Source organism: Echiichthys vipera (genome assembly GCF_963691815.1).
Source record: "Echiichthys vipera genome assembly, chromosome: 10".
Classification (NCBI taxonomy): Eukaryota; Metazoa; Chordata; class Actinopteri; order Perciformes; family Trachinidae; genus Echiichthys; species Echiichthys vipera.
The window spans coordinates 10,879,634-10,901,698 of NC_139835.1; the positions used below are offsets into that span (position 1 = coordinate 10,879,634).

Here is a 22,065-nt window from a genome sequence, read left to right on the forward strand (position 1 = left end):
CCAGTCTAGGTGCACAAAGCTTGTAGACCCTATCCAAACAGACTGATGGCTGTAATTAAAGCAAAAGGTGCCTCCACAAAGTATTAAATCTGGGGACTCACTTTCCCAACCCTGCTATTCTATTTTTTAATTTTTTTTATTATGTTTCAGAAATTTTGAAAAAAAACAAAATTCACCTGAATGTCGTAAAGCAAAATGTGTGAATCACACTGGAATTTATTCTTTTTAATGTATTATCATTTCAGGCTTTAATACAAAAAAATGGACAATTTCCAAAGGGTATGATGACTCTCTATAGGCACTGTATGTCCCCTATGAAAGATTGCACATGCATGCATACACTAGCAGACACACTTTCTAAAGCACTATTTTCAGACAGTATTAGTTTTGTGTGGGGACATGGGGTAAGGCAATTTTAACCAGAGGTTTTAGTCCTGTCCGAAAGCGTCCTGTCAGTAATTATTCCGGAATTCCGGTCAGTAAGAAATGCGATTTTCACCTCCTGTAAAATGGTCCAGGAAAAAATACCCCAGGTAATACTAATCCCATCCAAATATGACCCAAATATGTTGATATTCCCTCATATCCTGTCAATAGTATAGTATGGAGGCACTTGAAGAAGCACTCATCAGTTTTTCTAGATAGTCGAATTTTCCTTTAGCTTCGTGTTTAGTTAGTTTTGTGATATCAGGAAGCTACGTAGCATGCACATGGCGACAGGGAGGTGACGTAGTGTGTAAATTGATGAACCCCTCCCACCACTGGTAGATTTCTTTATCCTGTGTGAATTAGCCATTTAAATTACAGATGTCCTGAGGTAAGAATATTTTACCCCATGTCCCCACATAAAATTAATACCGTCCAAATAGGGCTTTAGAGAGACTTTTTAGTGTGTGTGTCCCAGAGGACTGATGTGTGTGATGCGTTAGCTTAGACCTTCCATATAGTGTACTTAGAAACAAAGATGTCATACACAACCCCTTACTGTCTGAGTTTTCAATATGGATTTATGTCAATGTAACAAAGTCAACATGACAGGCAAGCACATACATAGTCAAGATCGCAAGCACATTTAGATGGGACAATAAAAGGCACAGATTGCAAGTCAAAGGCAGGCCAGTAAGTTGATAATATAGAATGACAGGCTTTTTAGTGCCCTCTGTCCTTAATGTCAATCGCTGTCTCACCAAAACACAGCTCAACAAAACAGAGGTGATGTCACTGACAGTCAACAGACTTCAGCTGCAAGGGGATGAAACTAGGTAAAGAGGGGAAGGTGTGATGTCAAATGGTAAAAAGAGATTCAAGAAAAAGGGAAGGGAGAATAGAAAAATAAAGAAAGTGTGAAAGAAAACAGAGAGAGGAAGAGAGGGGGGGCAGCGGTGGATTTAAGGAGGAGATTGGCAGGGTCAGGTGAGTCATGAGAACAGCCATAAAGCTCATCCTGCTTTGCTTTAGGAAATTCCCATCTACTGTCTGACTGTCACACACCCAAAGAAAATCCCTGCATAGCTGTGCAATTTTTCTTCATTTTTCCATTGTGTGTTGTTGTGTCATGCTTGCACTGTAGCACCAGGGTCCAGATTCATTACAGATTCAGAACGGGATTACGCTAAAATAGCTCTGTAGCTGGCAAACACACAACACTTTGTGAGCTTAAAATGTAGAATTAGGGTTTATGTAGACAGGTATCTGTTTTTTGTGTATGCATTTTTTATATGTTTGTCTGAGTGCACACAACTTACCGTCCACTTAGCGATGAGCTGTAAGGAACAACATGAATTCCCAGGGGACTGTCCTCTCCAAGAATCTCCACGGTTCTAGTCAGGCTACACACACATACAATTGAACACATAAACACCACGAAAATCAAATCAGTAGAAGAAAAAAAAGATACGTAATATAAATATGCTAAAGCACAAAAAAGGTATGTAAGATTAGGTACGGTCAAATAAAGGGCAACTTTGACTTCTGTTTGCTTCCAGCGGCACTCTGCATTATGATTACCCAGCCAGGACAAATCTGTGACACAAGCTGACATTAACTAGAAAACACAATGGGAACGTGAAAATGTCTCATGTGTCTGATATGTCATATACACATATGTACGGAACACAAAACATTATGTAGAGACAAATCAAAGTGAGAATGGGATAATAAGACAGAGAAAGACAGAAAAAAAAGTATGATAAGAGAATTGTTAGTCTCACACACAAACAAATGTGGTGGCCGGATGCATAAAATATGGACAAAGTCTGTGTGACGTCCCACAGGTTTCTGAAAAGCCAAAATGTAGCTCAAAGTGGGTGGTTCGGGCCATCTTGGCAGCGCCTGAATCCGCTTGCTGTAAAGAGCTGGAGAGTGGTTGGAGCTGAGGTGGGTCAAACGAAGCCTATGCCAGCAACCTGCGACGGCACCTACCTGTCACTCAAAGTGGCTACGTCTTTAATTGTAGCGTAATATAATATTAAGGGGTGAGTTGTAATAAAATGTAGCCCCCATACAGAATAGGTAAATGCGCTATAGACACCAAAAACTCTTTTCGTACCAGGCTGTAGACATGTTTTTTTCGGCTGTGAAGCTGGGCACTTAACATGGGGCCAGCCTCAAGTGGGCAATGAGGAACCTGCAGTTTTTGCCACTTCCAAGTCTACTACATTTATCAGAACCGGAGGTTGCCACTTGGTGTTGGCACACAAATACAAACACGTACACACTGGAATAAAAACGCGATTGAAAACGTATGTCTTTTCCATGGATGCATTCTTTGTGCTTAAAGTACTTTTACTTAATCCATGTATGCGAACCCAGCCCTTAGAGAAGGGAATGCAGACACTCTGTTCAAAGTCAACAAAACTGCAGACTGCTCTGTCTGTGTGTGTGTGTCAAAACTTTTTTGTTCCATTCATCTCTATGGGTTTCTTCCTCCCTTTCAATCTCACAATGTCTCGTTTGGATTATTCAAGTGTGTCTGCTTTACATTCTGTTTGTGTTTTAATGTGTGTGCGTGTTGAAGTCTTTGTTTGTTTGATTAGTTTATCTATGAGAGAACAGCCATTAATCCTCTCCTGACCTTCTCCCTGCTCCCTGCGTGTTTTTTGAGTTTGTCTGAACTTTATGTAGTTGTGTACTCTTCATTTCTACACTGTCTCTCTCTCTAACTCTGTCTGCTCGTTTTGTCTCCCCCCCATCCCCCCTCTCTCTCTATCTCTCTCTCTCTCACTCTCTAAACCATCCATCCATCCCTAAACCCCAATAAACTGATAGCAGCACAGATGCTGATAAACTCCAGAGAGAGGGTGGTTGATGATGGTGTGTGGCAACAGGAGAGAGATGCAAAGAGCAAAGGCAAGTTATCTCTCTTTCTTTCTCTCACACAAAAAACTGATGCTGCTTCAGAGTCACTCAGCAAATTTGAGTTAATCCAGACAATAGGAAAAAAAGGGACTGCAAGAGAAAGGAAGGCAGGGGTAGTGGGAGGAGAGATTGAAGAAAGAAGGGAGAGAAAAAAGTAGGAAGGGATATGGGGAGGAGGATAGGGAGGGGGAGAAAGGGTGGGTCGTCAATGATGGAGGGGGAAATGAAAGAGGGAAGTTATTTCTTTGCACTACACTTTCCTCTGTTCCTCTGGCTGTTAATACAGTATCTTACATCCAAGGGTTGTATGTATGTTTCACAGGGCGGGGGTTATGTATTATGTGTTTTAATTTCTTATTATGTGTCCTGATTGTTATGCCATGATGGTTCTGTCATTCACACACAGGCAAATTCTTGACAACTAAGATGTATAGCAATAAAGTGTTGAGTCCATACACAAAAGGAGGAAGGGGTGAAAGAATGGAGGTAGAGGATAGGTAAAAAAAAAAAAAACAATAATAATAGGAAAACCTAAAGAGAGGTAAGACTAAAATGTAACATAATAATCCTAAACCAGTTTTGAGAATATCGTGTTCAGAATTCAAGAATTACGTCATTTTGCTTTGTTTTCGTTGAGTTTAACAGCGAGAAAACAGGGAGAAAAGGGGAACAGAAGGATAAATGTTGGGGAGGTCTGGAAGCAAGATATAGTGAAGTGAAGGGAGGAGGAGGCACCGAATTAATTAGACGAATAGCATTAATGAATAGCATTAATATGAAAGGAAAAATAACATCCACCCCTACCTCTATCCTTTCCACATGCACGCACGCACGCACGCACAAACACACACACCACTTGAGATCCATTTGCAAATTTTTCTTTTTTTTTTTGCATGAGATGTTTGACAAGCTGCATGGCTGCAAAAATGAAGTAGGGGTGAGAGAAAGACAAAATGGGTTAGACTTGAGTAGAGAGAGGGAGCGCGATGTGAGAACAATAGAAAGAGAAAAAGAGCCAAGCGCAGAGAGGGAGAGAAGCAGAGATGAAGAGAGCAGGTGTTCTCTTTATCCACCTGCCACTTCACTGATCCTCACTATGAAAGACAGAGGAGAAATAACAAAAAAGATGGATGTGCATTACCAAACCACTCTCGTCCTCTCACTGCACCGCCCCTACCCCCCTGTCTCGCTTTCTCACCCCTCTCTTGGCTGGTCTTCAAAGTGCTGAGTGCCAGAGATGTAGGGACTGAAGGGAATGCAAACCAGTAAAATTGTACGATGCTGCTAAAGGTCAATAAATGCAGATACACAAATAAGCACATCACAAAAGAAATTTAAAAAACACTAAATTTAGTAATTTGATGAACAAGTTAGTACACAGCTAAGGAAAAGAATAATCAAGTGTTAGTATACTACCTTAATTGTAGGGTTGGGAAACTTGGGTGCCTCACGATTCGATTCTGATTCTTGGTGTCGCAATTCAATTTAGAATCGATCACCGATTTGAACTATGCTCAATTCAAAATCGATTTTTGAATAAGTACATGCTTCAGGAACTTCTCCAATCCTAATTATGGCATGAAAACACTAGATTATACTTTTTTTTTGGAAAAAGGTATCAACGGATTGCTAAAATGTACACACAAGGCAAATCTATGATCAAATGTTTTTAAGTCATGCTTAACTTCCACAATTTATTGTATACATCTCAATTCTCAGTGACTTATATATATATATATATATATATATATATATATATATATATATAAACATATTATACACGTAGCCTGTTAGCTGCCTTATTTCTCAGAATCTTGGCCATTTCCAAAATAAAATTGTACGAAAGTAATACTGAAAAACTGGTATTTTGCCCGTTTATATATTTTTATACAATATTATATTATATATTGTATAATAGTAATAGTAATAGTATTAATTAGTGTAAAGTATATTTTGAAAGACCTTTTATCCTGAAATTCCACAATGAAAAGTTCTGTGAATATTGTGCAATTAATCTTATTTCCATATTTATTTGTTTTTTGGGCCTGGTTGTGTTACACTCTATTCTGAAAACCGGATGATACCTCTCCGCGGGTAAGAGTTTTTTACTGCAGAGTAAGACAGAATGACAGTAAAGTGTTTATCTTTCATGTCAGCTCCTTAATGCATTTACCTTAAATGCCAGAATACGGGCACACTACAAATATAGGGCCAGCAGGTTTGACTATGGACAAGCGAATGGCGGCTCACTTGACTGCAGCGGGTGTACTCAGTGTTGCCGAAGTACTTTACTTTCATTTTGCAGACCTTGCGAATTGACTGAGTCATGTCCAGCTTCTCCTTTCCTGGAGGTTGTCAAATCCAATATGCGCCCAAACACTTGCCTTCAATGACGGGCAGCCTGGCAGTGACTGACTAGCCAGTAGCTTCCTGCAACCGTGTTTTACAGAAGCTCTATGCAATGTGCGACGGAAAAAGAGGTTTTTTTTAAACAGATTTTTGGAAGTTATGAATCGATAATGAATCTTAGAAGATAGGCATTGCAATTTTTACATGAATCTATTTTTTTGCCTGTCCCCTGGGTAATTGCCCTTTGAAAAGACTCTCTACAGTACAGTATCTGTATATAGGCAGAGTATTATACATTGTGTAAAGTGCATCGAAATGAAACAGAGAACAGCAATAGTGAAACACCAAAAAAGAGGAACTTAACTTGAAGTTGTTGCATTATGTTTACATTTCTGCAAACATGGTTGGAAATAAAGTTGGGAGAAGTAGAAAGAGACGACAGGTCTCAACATTAACTTTTAAAAGTGGCTGCCAGGCTGGCATCAGTTTTTGGTTGCCCAAAATGAAAATATGGTAGTCCATTTTAATAACCATTAAGATACTATGTAGTTATACGTCAGCTAAATAATGAAAATGTGACATAAAGGATTAAAAAGTTTTTTTCAGTAACCAAACAAATTCAGTTATTGAATTAATAAACAAATTTTGTAGTTTGTAATTTTTGGCGGCATTAATCTAGCAAATGGTGGTGGTCATCAATCGAGGCGTATGTCCTACATGTACACTTGAATAAGCGTTTTTCTTATGTTTATGGGTTTTAAAATGTCTGACCTTGATTATACTGACCTGTATCTAAGCAAAGTTTGTCAGTTGAGATGCAGATAAACCAATCTATCTGATATGTAAAACACTGCTCAAGGGTGATATGACTTTGACACAACACATGCAAAGAAACCTGCATCATTTTGCAGACCTTGCATATTGAATGAGTCATGTCCAGCTCCGTTTTCCCATTGAGGTTGTGAAATCCAAAATGAGCCCAAACACTAGCCTTTAATGATGGCCCAGTGGCTTTCTGCAACGGTGTTCTGCGGGAGTTGTGAATTGCGCGCGATGAGCGGGGGAAAGGAGTTTGTTAAAATCCCTTTTAGAAGTTGCGAATCAATTTGGAATCTTGGAAGATAAGAATCACGATTTTTACATGAATTGATTTTTTTGCCCACCCCTAATCTATAGCAAAGTGCTTTTGCCTGCAGCCTGATATAAAAATGTAAAAACGATGAGGAAAGCATCTGGAAGAGCTGACAGATGGGCTTGTTGTCTTCTGCACACATGTGCAGCGTGATGGTCCACGCAAACAGTGGCACAGACAGAGGTTCAGACACAAACGCACAACATTCATAATGTGCACACATGGACAGCTGCAGCCCACACAGCCAGCTTCGATTAAGGCAGAGCAGAGAGGTTCAATTCATTCCCTATTAGAACAGCTGTGAGCACAGTCCGCAGACAGCGGCGATGGAGAAGTGGAGAGAGAGAGAGAGAGAGAGAGAGAGAGAGGTGTCTGTGGAAACGAACTAGCTGTACCCTTTAGCTGTGACTGTCTCCAAACTGCTTCTCCAAGTTTTGCTTAACTATAGGTGATCTCTCCCTCACTGCAACAGACACCGATTAAGCTTTATGCAAATAGTTGTGCAATTACATCACCAACATGAAATATATAAAAACCCAGGGAACACCCTTGATCTGACTGTAGTAGCAATATTTAAATATCACTAATGCAACAAATATTTAATTGTATGTGTTCATGTTTTGCTGTATGCTGACCCTATTTTCTTTTTTAAATGATGAAATGTGGTTGTCGGGGCGGCCTGTGGAACAGTGGTTAGAGTGGTTGCCCCATGTAGAGCGGCTGAAGGTCCTTGAGGCAGCGGCCGCTGGTTCGACTCCGACCTGCGGCCCTTTGCTGCATGTCTCCCCCTCTCTCACCCAATTTCCCATCTGTCCTATCGGATAAAAAGGCTTGAAAACTGGCAAAAAAATAACCTTAAAAAAAAAATGTGGTTGTCACTGATGGCCAAGAACTGTTTGCCAATTTCTCAAAATAGCCACACTGGCAGAAACTACGTTGAACAAACAAAAGAATAGAGGAAAGGAAGGAAGAGATCGATTAATAGATACAGACCCAAGTATCTTCAAAACAATCACAACAGGGATCTTCACAGCTGATGAATATAAGTGTTCAGTCCCAAAATAGCATGTGAATAAACTCAGTTGACCCTGGAAAACCTCTTTCACATCCAGTTTGTCTTGTGCACCTAGTGAAACCTATTTACCTTTTCACCTCCTAGCTTATAAAACACCTCCAATACAGTGCCTTATTTCACAAAGAAATATAGTATGATGGCAATGCTATTTCAATAAAGCAATTTACAGTAAATCTGTTTCCCCGTATAAAAAGCACATTTTGATTCAAAGGTAATGAGTTTTCCGGTGACCGTGCTATGTGGTTAAAATTATGATGAGCCATTACTGTTTTTATAGGTGTACCTTCACACTCAAAGGCGCATGCACTCTCACACGCAAACACGTACACACACAGCGAGGACCACAATGCTCATAGAAACATACACCAGCCGAAGCTCATATAAAGCCACACACACAGATTCATTCATTTATCGTATGCTTTGCTGTTCCAGTGTTGATGACTGCGTTCCTCTACTCATTTTGGACTTTTTTGCAATTTCAAGGATCGTTTCCCCAGCGACCACAAAAACCATTACATCACTTTTACATTACTCACAGCTGAGATGGTTTGTGTGTGAAGAGTGCATATACATGAGATGTGAGCAAAAAAAAGTTCTTTAAAAAAAATAGAAAAACAAATGTGTGCGTCTTAAAGGTGGAGTCTGCGATTCTGGAGAAAGGTTAGCGATATTTGAACTTAACACTTGAACAAATACACCCCTCTTATCAGTGCTCCTCCAAAACCTTAGCATGTGCCACATTTACCAGCACATATTTTTGGGGTCACATCAAAATTTTTCCAACATATAGAAATATTCTTTCCAACATATATATTTTTTACATATACATATACACAAAACATACAAAATGCATGAAAAATAAATAGGAAAATGTATAAAAATGTTTATTTCTCTGTATATTTGCATTTTTATTTAGGCCTGCCTAGTTATTCTATTATAAATTCATCTTTATGTTACCACATGTATTTTCTTATTATTTTTCAGATTTATTATTTTTTTATGGCATTCCTATTACTTCATAGAACAAATGAAATGTGTTTAATTGATACCCTTTTACAGTGTGAACACGAGATTGTTTTAACGCACACACAGAAAGGACAGTTAGGGGATTGTGAGGCTGAATTTGACAAAAAGTATACTGAATTACAATCTCCACCGTTCAATATTGCTCTTTTATTCACACTGCATTGAGCGGTGTGGTAGAATAAGGCAGAAAAAAAATAAAATTGTCAAACAATATTCGCTGATACACTTAATCAGATGTTAACATTAAGTTATTTTTATCAGAATTAGTTTCTCATTATTAAATCAGGGGATGCGGTTTTGTTTGTGTGATCTCATCTCTGTGCTCTGTGGTTGCAGCTGGTTGCTAAGGAGCAACGCTAAAAGAGCTTTGGCTGAGGTCAAACATTATTTTCTCCACTTTACTGTCTCATAAGTCTCTCTACCTACATGTCCTCTTTACAGATTAACTACATATTATTTTGTTTTAGTATCTTTGAGTTAACTGTGGATTAATTACACACCCATACTGACCTGTTGATTTAAAAAACAGAGACCCTTTCTATTAACAGAGGTCAATGGTTCTAGACAGAGCGGCACATTTATCAATGACGCAACAGCCATTTTCTCAAATTTACTACTGCCCCAATCATTGCCTTGGTTTGTATTAGTCATGCTATAACAAAGATTGACCTAGGATTGGTTATGTCTACACAGGTTGTATATGTTTATTGGACAACTCTGCTTCTACTTGGTCTGAGGGAGACCTTACATAAAAAGTAAATGAGAAGACATATATTTAGTTTAGGGCTTCTAATGGAAAAAATATGTGGGTTGGGAGAATAATATTTTTGGGGTCACAAAATGATCGAGATTTTTTTCAACATTTGTTCTTTGACAGAATATCAGGAGAGGAAAAAAAACTCACACAATTAGAAATATTTTCAATAAATCAGTTTCTTATCCATAATATGTACACCACTTACTGTATTGGTAAATTTAAAAAAAGTTAAACCATTAAAAGTCATTCTAGTAGACTTGCCGAGGTGGTGTCAGGGTTACACGGTTAATGCCCACCACCCCCATCATTGTTTCAAATTGTCTGCTCCCTAAAACAAGCAGGAGCAAAAGAGCAAATTTCACTTATCACGTGAGTAAGAAAAGTAAGGAGAGTAGGGAGGATCTGGTGTCAAAGCAAAAAGCAAAAGTAGCTATTTGGCAAAATTTTAGATACCAACCTAATGCAAATGAAGAGCCTAACGACGTCAATGAGTCAATCTGTCCCCTTTTTTTTTTGGGGCAGTTTTTCAAGCCTATTATTAGATAGGACAGACGGGAAATGGGGTGTGAGAGAGAGGGGGAGACATACAGCAAAGGGCAGCAGGTCGGAGTCGAACCTGCGGTCGCTGCCTCAGGCACCTTTAGCCATAGGGCGACTGCTCTAACTACTGTGCCAGTGGCAGCATTTCGACATGACATTTGTCAAGAATGGCTGCGATCATCTCCGCCGGGCGCTTCGCACACGCGCTGGTAACAGTTAAGGGTCTCTGGGCAGAGCTGAACCTGAGTGTGTGGGCCAGTGTGCATATCTTTGCAAGCGAGGCCCACAGGAGACATAGGGCATCCTGAACTCCTACCACTTCATTAAGCAGCCCTCATTAGTATATGCATGTGTGTCAGTGTTCAGTTGCGTGTGCCTGTTTAAAAAGAAAAAAAAAAAACAGTTGCAAGTGTGCTTGTAGCGGTTTATTTTTGAGGCCATGTGTGTATGGCAGTCTGCGCATGTCTGTATGTGTTGTGTGAATGCGTGTGTGTGCTTGTGTACGTTTATGACCCTGATCCTGTTTTTGCAGTCTTTTGTAGTGGGCTAATGATGGGGCTTCTTTACACTGAATATAACTGTAAGGGCCTTGATCTAGAGTAGGATACAGATTTAATGAAGGGAAAGTAGGACACAAACACGAACATCAATAAACATGAATGTAGACAAGCAAGCATATGCAAAAGCTATCCTCGCAACTACATAACATAAGGCTGCCGTAAAAAAGTTAAAAACAACAGACCTGCCATTGAAGGTGTTTTTGCCTTGGGGTCGGTCTACCCCTGCTGGCCTCTCCACAGCAGGACTGGCTGCCTGTAGTGAAAACACATAGAACAACTTCCTGTTAGTGAGAGACAAGGGCAGAACAAGCTCCAACTACACATTCCTACCACCGAAAGTGGAAGACTCCATGGTTGGATAAAAGAAAATCAAGAGAGATAACATTAATTGTGAGAGACACAAGGATGGATTAACTCATAAATCTCTTAAACATGAAGCTGTAAATGACTGCGCACATTTGAATCTAGCTTTTAATGTACCCAATATGAAAGTCTGAGCTCAGAAACACAGGAAAACACATAAAGGGAATGAATGAATTGATGAGTTAAGTGATGAGTGAGAGCGCTGCTAAATTGATGGATGGATGATGTACAAATAGCAATTAATATGTGAAGGCAAAAAGACAGTGTTGCCAAGCAGTAATAAATAACACTGTCAATGGGCAACTGAGAGAGAGGGGTGTGAGTAAGAAGAGTCTATATGTGAGCCAAGGGAGCTGTAATAATTAATTAATACAAGACATAGGGCTTATGTGAAGTGTGTATGTGTGTGTGTTTGTGTTACAGACACAGAGAGGTGAGCTCCACAGGGACGAGGTTACATGACCAATGGTGAAGGGATGGTGAATCATCACTCATCATATCATTGATGCATATGTTTGAGTCCACAGATTTAACATGAATATCTGTACTGTTAAGTAAAATCAGATAAACAGCCCTGCAACAACACCTACCTTTGTAAAGCTTATAACACACATCAGCTTATGTTTTCAGGTTTTTAAACACTGCTAAGGAGAAGTATTGATTATAGTTCTATAGGGTCCCAAAGTCCTGATGCCACCTCTAGGCCGACTGCTTTCCGACTAGCTTCTGTATTTCAAAGCAGAATCATTAAGGGGTGCTTTCCTCTTTAGGATAATGGAAATATGTTCCTGGAGTTAACTACTCTTAGGGCGCACTCACACTGTCCTTCCGCACCGCGACCCGGGCTTTAGGGTACTTGTCCCCCCTCCCTCTCCCCCCGCGCCCCAGCCCCGTTTGTACTCACACTGCCAGGGCCGGCCAATGCTTCTTGCTGTCCATACGCCATCACGCCGTAACACGTCACACGCATTGATCGCGTGTGTGTGGCTTTGTTTACAAATCTTTCCACAGACCTGTGTTTTTGTGCGTCTTGTCGACTGTTTTTGAATATTTTCATCCGTCCAAATCTGCAGTAAACACTCCACCTCCGCATCACATCAACGTGAACCCCCATTGTTGTTGTTGTTGATAAATGTCTGCGCATGGTCCGTCCTTCTATTTTCTATGTCCGAACAGGCGGACATAACGCTACTGCCGTAGGGCTCGTGCTCGTGCTCCTACACGTGCGCACGCTCGTGCTCGTACATGTGCAAACGGCTCCGCTAAAGCCCACCTCTTTCAAGCGGGCTGTGGACGGCCCGCTGGCCGCAGTTATGCGCGGAACGGGTGCACTCACACTGCTTAAAGGTACTAGGCTTTAGCTGAAAAAACGGTTTTGGCCCCGGCCAGAAGGACAGCGTGAGTGCGCCCTTAGTTTAGTAAGACTCAACACTTGCAATTTGAATTCAAACTGTTCATGATTTTTAATATACAGCACTATCTGTGCCTAGCTAAACCAACTGGTGTCATTCTTATAAGCAGCCTTCCGGCTCAGCTCTCTTTTCGTCACAACGGTGCAGTAGAGGGACTGCAACACCGCCCCCGCTGCTCCGATTCTCCGGCCAAACTCACGCTCCATCGTCCCCTCACTCATGAACAAGATCCCGAGGTACTTGAACTCCTTCACTTGGGGAAAGGAAATTTTGTTATTGTAATTGGTATATTATAAATGACCCACCAGGTGGCCCTGGCCCGCACTTTGGGATCACTGTTCTAATTAGCTTAACTTTGACTGTAGAATATATCAGTATACTCATTTATTAAGGCTTAGTTATGTAAAGGGAGAAAAATACATTGTATACTATGAAACTGTGAAACGACCAGAATCTAAAAAAAAAAATGCAATACAAAAATTTCGGGCAAGACAAACGGGAAATGGTAAACTCTCACTGTAGTAATTCAGTTCTAGTAGCTTGGGGTCTTGGTGTGTTGGGGTAGACCTTAGAATAGAATCTAATGCAAAAGGGCAACTGACTTACTCAATAGTATGTTGCAGTTCCCTTAATATCTCAAGGCACATTTTTGCAAAATGTTAAAATATTGTTGTTAACCTTACAATGATTGATCTCAGATTTAATCAACTTTAAAAGTTTGATTTGAATTCATTTTATGTATACATTTAAATTATATGCAAAGCACTCTGAAGATGTATCAAGCGTAAATAGTAACACATAAATTCACCTCATCTTGATATCTGTATTACAATATTTGGTCAAATATTCCTAATCATCATTCAGTCCTGATCCTAACGTGTCTGCTTGTTCGCATGTGGCTATCTGAGTTTAAGAGTGCATGTGTTGGTGTGAGCATATGTAGACAAACATGCAGGTCAATAAGGCTCAATGTGAGTAGTAGGCACTAATGGACTCTTAAAATGACCTTTCACCTTTGACCTCTCACCCTATTGCCATATGACCTACACCACCTGTCATAGAAGAGGAAAGGAAAGAAAGTGCTGAGAGCCAGACAGATGAGTAATAAGGAGAGGAAATGTCAAAGAGCTGAAGAGATTTAGGCTGGGTCGGGAAACAACAGCTGAAGATGTGAAAAAAAGGAATCTGATGAAGAGTTGGATGAAGATGAGATGATCAACAGTCAATGACAGACTGCAGATACTGTAACCATATGTTTGGGGTTTGGTGGCTTGAAAATCAATTAGTCTGGCTTAGCTGCAGAGCCTGTCATGTGAGCTTAATTACTAACAGGATGACAGGTAGCATTAATTATCCTAACCTCTTTGTCATAACAACAGCCACTCATACATTAATTGGAAAGTCTTTGGTGCTTCATTTTATGTCTCATTTAATAACTGTGCATAAAAACAGTCTCGATCTCTGTCTTTGGAAAAATGACATATTAATTAAAAAGGCCAGAAACACAGGTTACTTATCAAAGGGTAATTTAGAACAAGTAAATGAATCTGCACGAATAAATGTGTCTCATTACTCATGTTAACCTTACAATACTATGGATAATATAGCAAAATATAAAAGTGTTGAATGGTAAAGTGACTTGTTTTTATGGTTTTTGATTGAAAAAGCTTAAGACTTTAAGACATAAACTTTCTCAAAGTTACTAATTTAATTAATGATATTGTTTTATTATATCTACCTAGTCATCTGACCGCTTCCAGCTGTTACCAGACCAAACCAAACGAAAATGGCACAATTATGGCAATTTAATGGATAAGCTGAATTACATAATATTAACTAAGAATATTATGTTAGACTATCAATATCAGTTTTTTCCAACATTACCAATGGCCATTATTTTGTTGTTTAAAGTTGCACATTCATAAACCATTATTAAAGCTGCAAAATCCAATGAAAAGCATGATCAGCATTGTCAGCCAGCCATGGCTTTCAGTAATTAAAAATTAAGCAAGTACACACACACGTGTGTGTGTGTGTGTGTGTGTGTGTGTGTGTGTGTGTGTGTGTGTGTGTGTGTGTGTGTGTGTGCGTGTGTGTGTGTGTGTGTGTATATATATGTACCAGAAACAGCCACATAAATAAAGACTATTATCATACAAGAGAAGTTCCGTAGCAAAAATAATTGAAAAGAAATCAAAAATTATTCTTATTTAACAACAAAGATTTATTCGAAATATATCTAGGACAACTTCAGAGGGGGAAAAAACACGTACATTAGTCTCCTACCCTTGGACAGCTAATCGATTCTTGTGAGCATTAGTGGTCCCCCAAAAACGTGTGGATGGAATGGAGAAGCAGCATTTCCATTTTAACTCAATGACAGATAATCCTACCTTGAATAACTATGCTTATAATAAATGGGCAGCAAGCATTTAGTCTTCTCGGTCCAATCTAATAATTGCTAAAAGTGGATAAAAAAGAGTGAACTATTAATGATATTACTAATTACTGAATAACCAATCAAGCTAAGTGTTCCCTGAAAAGGCTCCCAGAGTGAGTATGATTAAGTAATAGTAATGCATGCTGGAAAGTTTGTGCGTGTTCGTGTGTGTGTGTGTGTGTGTGTGTGTGTGTGAGAGAGAGAGAGAAAATTATAACCCTAGGTTTATCTATCTTGAAATATCTCTTTGGGGAAGTGGCTGATGAATTGAAGTGAATTTGTTTTAATATATACCATGCCAGTGGGCCAGAAGTGAGGAAAGAGAATTAGCAAAAATGAATATTCAAATTATAACGTAACACTATTTTTTGTATTGAATACTATTATATATTATAAAGTTAATTTTCACCATATACTTTAATTGTGTATACATTTGTCCCCAAACGGGGATAGACTGCGTTTACTCAGTTATTTGCAATTTAAAATTGACCTAAAAAGGGATCCAGTCTGAATTGCCCAGTTGCATTTCCCAATATAAACTCATGTACTGTATATTATCTAGTGTCCACTGACAAAATGGGTAAGAAATAGCTACAGGTAGGTTTGTCAACATATCCGAATATTGACTTTTCTGTATGGAAACCTAATCTCTCAAGTGAATCGCAATACAAAGATTTTTCCCTTATTCATACCGACAATGTGGCATGCTTTGAGTTCAAACCATTACCATATCATAAGCACATTTACTCCCTTCAAGCGTCATTATTGGGATTACAAAAAACAGCAATTCCTGTTATGTTACTGCTTTGTTTAGTACAGGTGAGATTTATGAATATGACTTAAATTCTCTAATTGTACACAGAGGCATTGAGGAGAGCACAAAGAGGAGCAGGAAAGGTGCGAACACTGAAGAGAAGACACATTCACATAAAATACCTGCATATACGCATATGCATACAAAACTGCTTCACAGACAACAAACACACACAGACTTACGTCCAGCGTGTACACACACACACACACACACACACACACACACACACACACACACACACACACACACACACACACACACACACACACACACACACACACACACACACACACACACACACACACACACACACACACACACACACACACACACACACACACACACACACACACACACACACACACACACACAGAACATGATAAATAAGTGCTGCACTGCTTTTTAGCCCCAGTGGTACTCTAGGTTAAAACAAATACTCCTAGCCTGATTAACACGATGTAATTAACCTGCAACCTTGTGTATGTTAGTTTGTGTGCGCGGGTGTGTCTGTGTGCGTGTGTGTGTGTGTGTGTGTGTGTTGTAAGTTTGAGACAAAGCTTGAGAGGGAAAGAAAGAGTGATTTTGTGGCTTACTGTACTCATTTGCGCATGGCATTTAGAATGAAAGAGCTGCACCAGTAAATCTTTCTGGATTGAAATTAAATAAAGAGAAGGGACACAGAGTAGGAGAAGAGACAGAGAGAAAAAAAAAGATGGAGAATTACTGCAAGAAGAGTACTTTCTTCCCCTCATCGCTCTCTCCAAAAGGCCAAGTGACAATTTTAACAATTACCCAGAGCCATTACCTCCATCTGAACCTGGCTGGTTGAGAAGAGACAGACCTTTGAGCGAGTGTGTGTGCGTGTGCGTGTGCATGTGTGTGTGTGTGTGTGTGTGTGTGTGTGTGAGTGTGTGTGCGTGTGTGTGAGAAAGAGTGAGGGACAGAGAGACCAAAAAAAGACTGACAGTGACTGAGAAAATTATGTATGAGAAAGAGGAGAGCGAAAAACAGTGAGAGAATTCCCTTTATTTCCTGTAGGAAAAATGTGAGGCACTGAGGAGTATCAAACGGACAGAAAGATGAGGGGAAAACATTAGAGACTGTTAATACTTTCATTGTGATGACTTCCATTGTTTATACTCCTTTTCTCTCACAAATAAAATATTATATACATATTACCATAAATATATTTACATAACTTTCAATTCCGTTTCAGGCTTGTGATCAAGAAAAAAGATGGGGATCAAATCGAGATTGATTTATTTATTAGTGTGGCCCTATTATGCAAGTTTTCAGGATCATATTTGTATTTTTCGGGTCAACTACAATAGGTTTACTGCACGCTTTGATCTTTCACACACACACACACACACACACACACACACACACACACACACACACACACACACACACACACACACACACACACACACACACACACACACACACACACACACACACACACACACACACACACACACACACACACACACACACACACACACACACACACACACACACACACACACACACACACACACACACACACACACTTTCCTATTACACTTTTGCCCTTAATATAAGCCTGACTCAGAAGTTGAAAGTTCCCAATTTCCGGTTACAAGTGAATGCAGCATAACGGACAGTTAGGCAGACCAACCTCTATCAGCAGCGTCACTAACATGGTGGTCTATTTACATCTATGTTGCCACAAACACTGATATTGTGAAACTCAGCAAAAACGTAAGTAGAAGTGCTTTCATTAGTGGGTCCTATGATCAATCACCATTGTTTGAACTCACTCTTTAATAGATAGTAACATAAAAGACCATTAAATTGATGAAAATGTTACAGAGTGCATCTTTAAATCAGCTACGAGAAGATTTCAAGGATACTAGAGTACACTGACTATAAATGAACTTGATATAAATCAACTAAGTAAGGAGGACCAGTCTGCTCATTGCTGACAATTAGATAGACAGACAAATAGACACTCTATTTATCCCAGTGGGAATTTTCACTTAAAAGCACTGGGATGTTGTTGGAGCGTCACTCGCTACGTCACTCACCACAGCTGTGGCAGCTAATTGTGGGATACCTGCTGTTCACAACCACGTGCAGCACACCAGAAACACAGAAGTCAGAACCGTGTCTCTGTGTAAGAGTGTTAGTAACTAGTGTGGTCTAGGGGTTTTAAGGGGTCTTATCACTTGTCCTAGCCTGGAGTGAGCTGAAGAGGTTGAAAACAAGAAAAGCACACATACTGTAAGCGCTGCTTTCAGAGAGAAGGCTGAGGTAGGTTTAGGAAGGCTCTGATAGCAACAGCTGCGGCTCATGTGGCAGTGAACCGCGGCTTGTTATTTCAGTTCAGTTAGGTTGTTTCAAAAGCAATCATGCAGGTGTCCATGGGCTGGACATGGACGTGACTGTGGTGTGGTCTGAATAGCATCTTCAACAACGAGCCTCCCAGAGATGCCTTTCCTTACGCACCGTTAACCCCCCAAACACAGTGAAGCAGAGAAGTCATTTTACCGCAAACCATCTACTTCCATCTTCACTCTTCTCAGGTGCGGTGGACAGAAGCTTTTTTTCTTTTTTGCCTCTTTGTGCTAACTCTGAAAAAAACTGACTCCGTCACTGCAGACCCACCCCACGCCTTAATTTCAAAAACCCTACATGAACTAATTTGGATTTACAACAGCGTGACATGTTTGCTGATAACTGCAAAAACAGCAAACAAGTCCATAGGGATTTTCTGAAGATGTAGGGACTGATGTTACATTTTTGTAATTAATGGTTTTGACTCCACTATCAAAATCTCTAACACGAAGTGGGAGATTGGAATAACATCTTGCTAAAACTTACCAATAAAAAAGCTGATTGTGAGTCAGCACAGCTATAACGTTAAGTCTAAAATGAGATGGTAGAGAAACCCAAGGAGCTTGCACAAAACCCAAGGAGCTTGCATGAAGTGCATGCATGAGTCCCCAGATGGTGTGGTTGAGATCACATGCATGTTATCATGGAGGCAATCCAACATATAAAACACACACAGAGGCACATAGTCTGGACTGACCTACTGTGAAAATGACAGCCAGTTATATTTCATATTGATAGCCACAGGATTGATAGCCTAAGATGGAAGGAGTGGAAGGTGGGCTCAGAACACCATGATCGACATTGTTAAGATTTCTGAGGAAATAAAAGTAAATAGTTTAGTGTTAGCAGTTTATATTTATTAGGGACAAGTGTGTCCAGGTTTCATTTCTTGTAAACTCTTTCATGTCACTGTAGGTTGCAAATCAGAGCAGATTTTGGTCTTTTTCTGCGGCTTTATCATAAATCACAAACATGTTGTTAAGAGTAATTAGTACACAGTGGACATTTCTCTCTGTTCCTATTGTCTACTACCCCCATTACTTCTTCAGCCATAGCAAGACTGGCCACCTCTGAGGACACAGTCCCAAAAGAACTGAAACTTGCAAACATGTTTGCTCCTGGGAATACAACATGGGTAAAACCGGATGTTTGTCCAGTAAGGAATCTCAAGAGAAGAGGGCTCACCACTCAAGAGTCCAATCAGGCATGGAGTTCCTTGAACCAGTGCACTTGAGGGATTTGCTGTGTCCAATCATCTACAGGGAATATGAAACTGTAACACTATCATAACAAGTTATCAAAACTACATCTCTATGCAACTGGCACACTCTATTATGATAATATCCAGTAGCATAATCATGTTCGTCAATGTGTGTCTGGTGGGAAAGGTAGGGTATGTGAATGGAAAGGGAGAACAGAGCATTTAGTGTTTTCCTTTAACAGAGTAGACAGAAAAACATTTGGGGATGATAAATTATGTAATAGACTACATTCTATCAGGAACTCAGAAAAAGGGCTGAAGAAGGAATAGGAAGACAAATAAATACATGGATGGAGAGATTTCTTTCTCTATGCATGGCTATATGGCCTCCCAACGGTTAACAACTACACAGAACTAACAATTAATATAATAATATATTTTATCTGTTTAAAAACAGATGAAATAAGTTATATTTCGAATATACAGTATATTATATATTTCACATTCAAATAAATCAAACAAATAAATGTATATCCGTGATCCTGTAGTTAAAACAATCACGTTAATTAATTCAATACCAATTACTAAAGCCTATCTTTCCAAACCCTGCATAACCAACTGCATTATCACTTGGCAAATCTCAATTCACACAGCTGCAAGTTTCCCGCTCTCTCTCTCTTTCTCTCTCTCACCCCATTTCCTGTCTGTCCTGTATAATATAGCTTTAAAAACTTCCCAAAAAATTTGTTTTAAAAAAAGTAATAATAATAATCGCATTTTAATACATTTTTTAATGAAATTTTTAATGCAAAAATGACTTTTCCTTCTGAATCCTATTGCAATTGTAATATTGGTCAAAAATATACTAATTTATTTACAAACATTCATACATTTATGTCTTAATGACCTTTAAGTGATGCCACGGTGAGGACGTTTTCCCACCGGTTAATAAAATTGTGAAAACAGCAGTGTTACTGAGCATACCGTAAACACACGACGGCTGTGTCTGGCCTCTTGGGCTATGAGGACAAGCTGTTATTGTGTGGGCAGCACTGCCAATTTTGCCAGCCGGCGGGTTGAGACAGGAGGCAAAGTGCCTCAAACCACTGCAGCAGCCCTGCCCACTTCCCTTCACCGCCCATATTAACCAGACTGTATATAAATGCGATGTAAACCAATTGGGCTATTCAAACCACGGAGCTCTGCTTTATGATATCTTTGTGCTGGTTGTGAATCTCAAAAACTCACTTATATAAATATTATATATATTATTTAAATGATCTGATTATAAACTTTTGCTTTTCAATTTGACACCAAATCCTCCACCATCGTCTTGTCAGTCTCATCACTTAATACGTACAATATGGCTCCTGCTACTCTGTGCTGCGAGTTTGCTGCTGCGGCTGTAGGGCGTGAAACAGACAATTTCACGGTGGCACTGATATGCAAAAAGGAACTTAAAGGGTTTTATTTCTATTAAAAGAAAAAGCAAAATGAAGATGAGGCAGTGGGTAAGTAGTGATGGTGTATGCCCAAACATCATGTAAAACTGGTAACACCAACAACAGCAGTAGTAAATACATTTATATGTATTAAAACATTAAGTATAAAGGACTATCAATTATTTGCTATGCTCTGAGCATTACCAGCACTGACGTTCTGGGAAACGTACTAAAAGATAAGGCCACAAGGTCATGAAAATCAAAGTGTTTATCCACTTGGGAGTATTAATGTGCTTAGCCATTTTCATGATGATCTGCCTATTAGATTACGATAACACAGTGAAAAGATCATAGTGTCCATGAGGATTCATCATTCTGAATCAATATCTTACAAAAGCCCATTAGAACGCAACTGAAAAATTGCAAAGATCTGATGAAAGAAATTTCACACAAATCAGTTTGTTTTACACTTCTTCAAAAGTATTATCTGATTAAAAGGCAAGACACACTGTTTTTTGTTAAAGTAAATCAATACATGTCTGACAAATGCATGATGATCCTTTTGTGCCGCTCAGCATCTGAAACCAGTAGATAGTATTGTCTTTGCTTGCAATTATTGAGACATGTTTTTCACATTTAGTCTCTCTTATTGACACTTGAAGAAAGTTGATGGGATGTCCAATATAAGCATTTACTGTCTGGGGAGAATGAATGTGCTCAGTAAATTTCATTGCTTCTATTCATTCTGCCCCAGTGGAAAAACCTGAGTAGGTCACAACAATCATGAAGAATCCTCCTCTGAGAAAATTGCAATTAGAATTTGAGGCCATTGTGTTGTAGGAAAGAGGATTTAACATGAAAGATTAATTAATGACATATTGACAAGTGTTAAGCAATGCCATCTACACATATTACAAGCTTTACAAATGGCAGGTGGTTCGCTGGTAGGTTTCGGTAAGTTAAAATTAGCAAGCAAGTTAACGTTAGCACCGGGGAAAAGCATTTCACCACAGCTTGAAAAGGCTGTTCCTCTGCTACGGTATACACACTCTGCAGCGGCTGGAGCCTACATACCCTCAACCAGGATTCTGATCCCAGACTGCTGGAGCAGCAAACTAGTTGCTGCCATTACACAGGACAGCTGCCAACCTATCTATCACCGGGCCACTGCTGCAGAATGCATAACGCAAGAACAGCATGTGTGGGCTCCGCCGGTTT

At 39.5% G+C, this 22,065-nt stretch overlaps 1 protein-coding gene across 1 annotated transcript in view; it reads right to left on the minus strand.

Moving 5' to 3' along the window:
* Positions 1–22,065, minus strand: part of LOC310952801 (partitioning defective 3 homolog B-like) — a 244,435-nt gene that overhangs the window by 155,101 nt on the left and 67,269 nt on the right. The window contains 2 exon segments of the mRNA XM_083921512.1: positions 1,746–1,829; positions 10,979–11,049. Of these exon segments, the coding sequence (XP_083777638.1) occupies positions 1,746–1,829; positions 10,979–11,049 (155 nt within the window).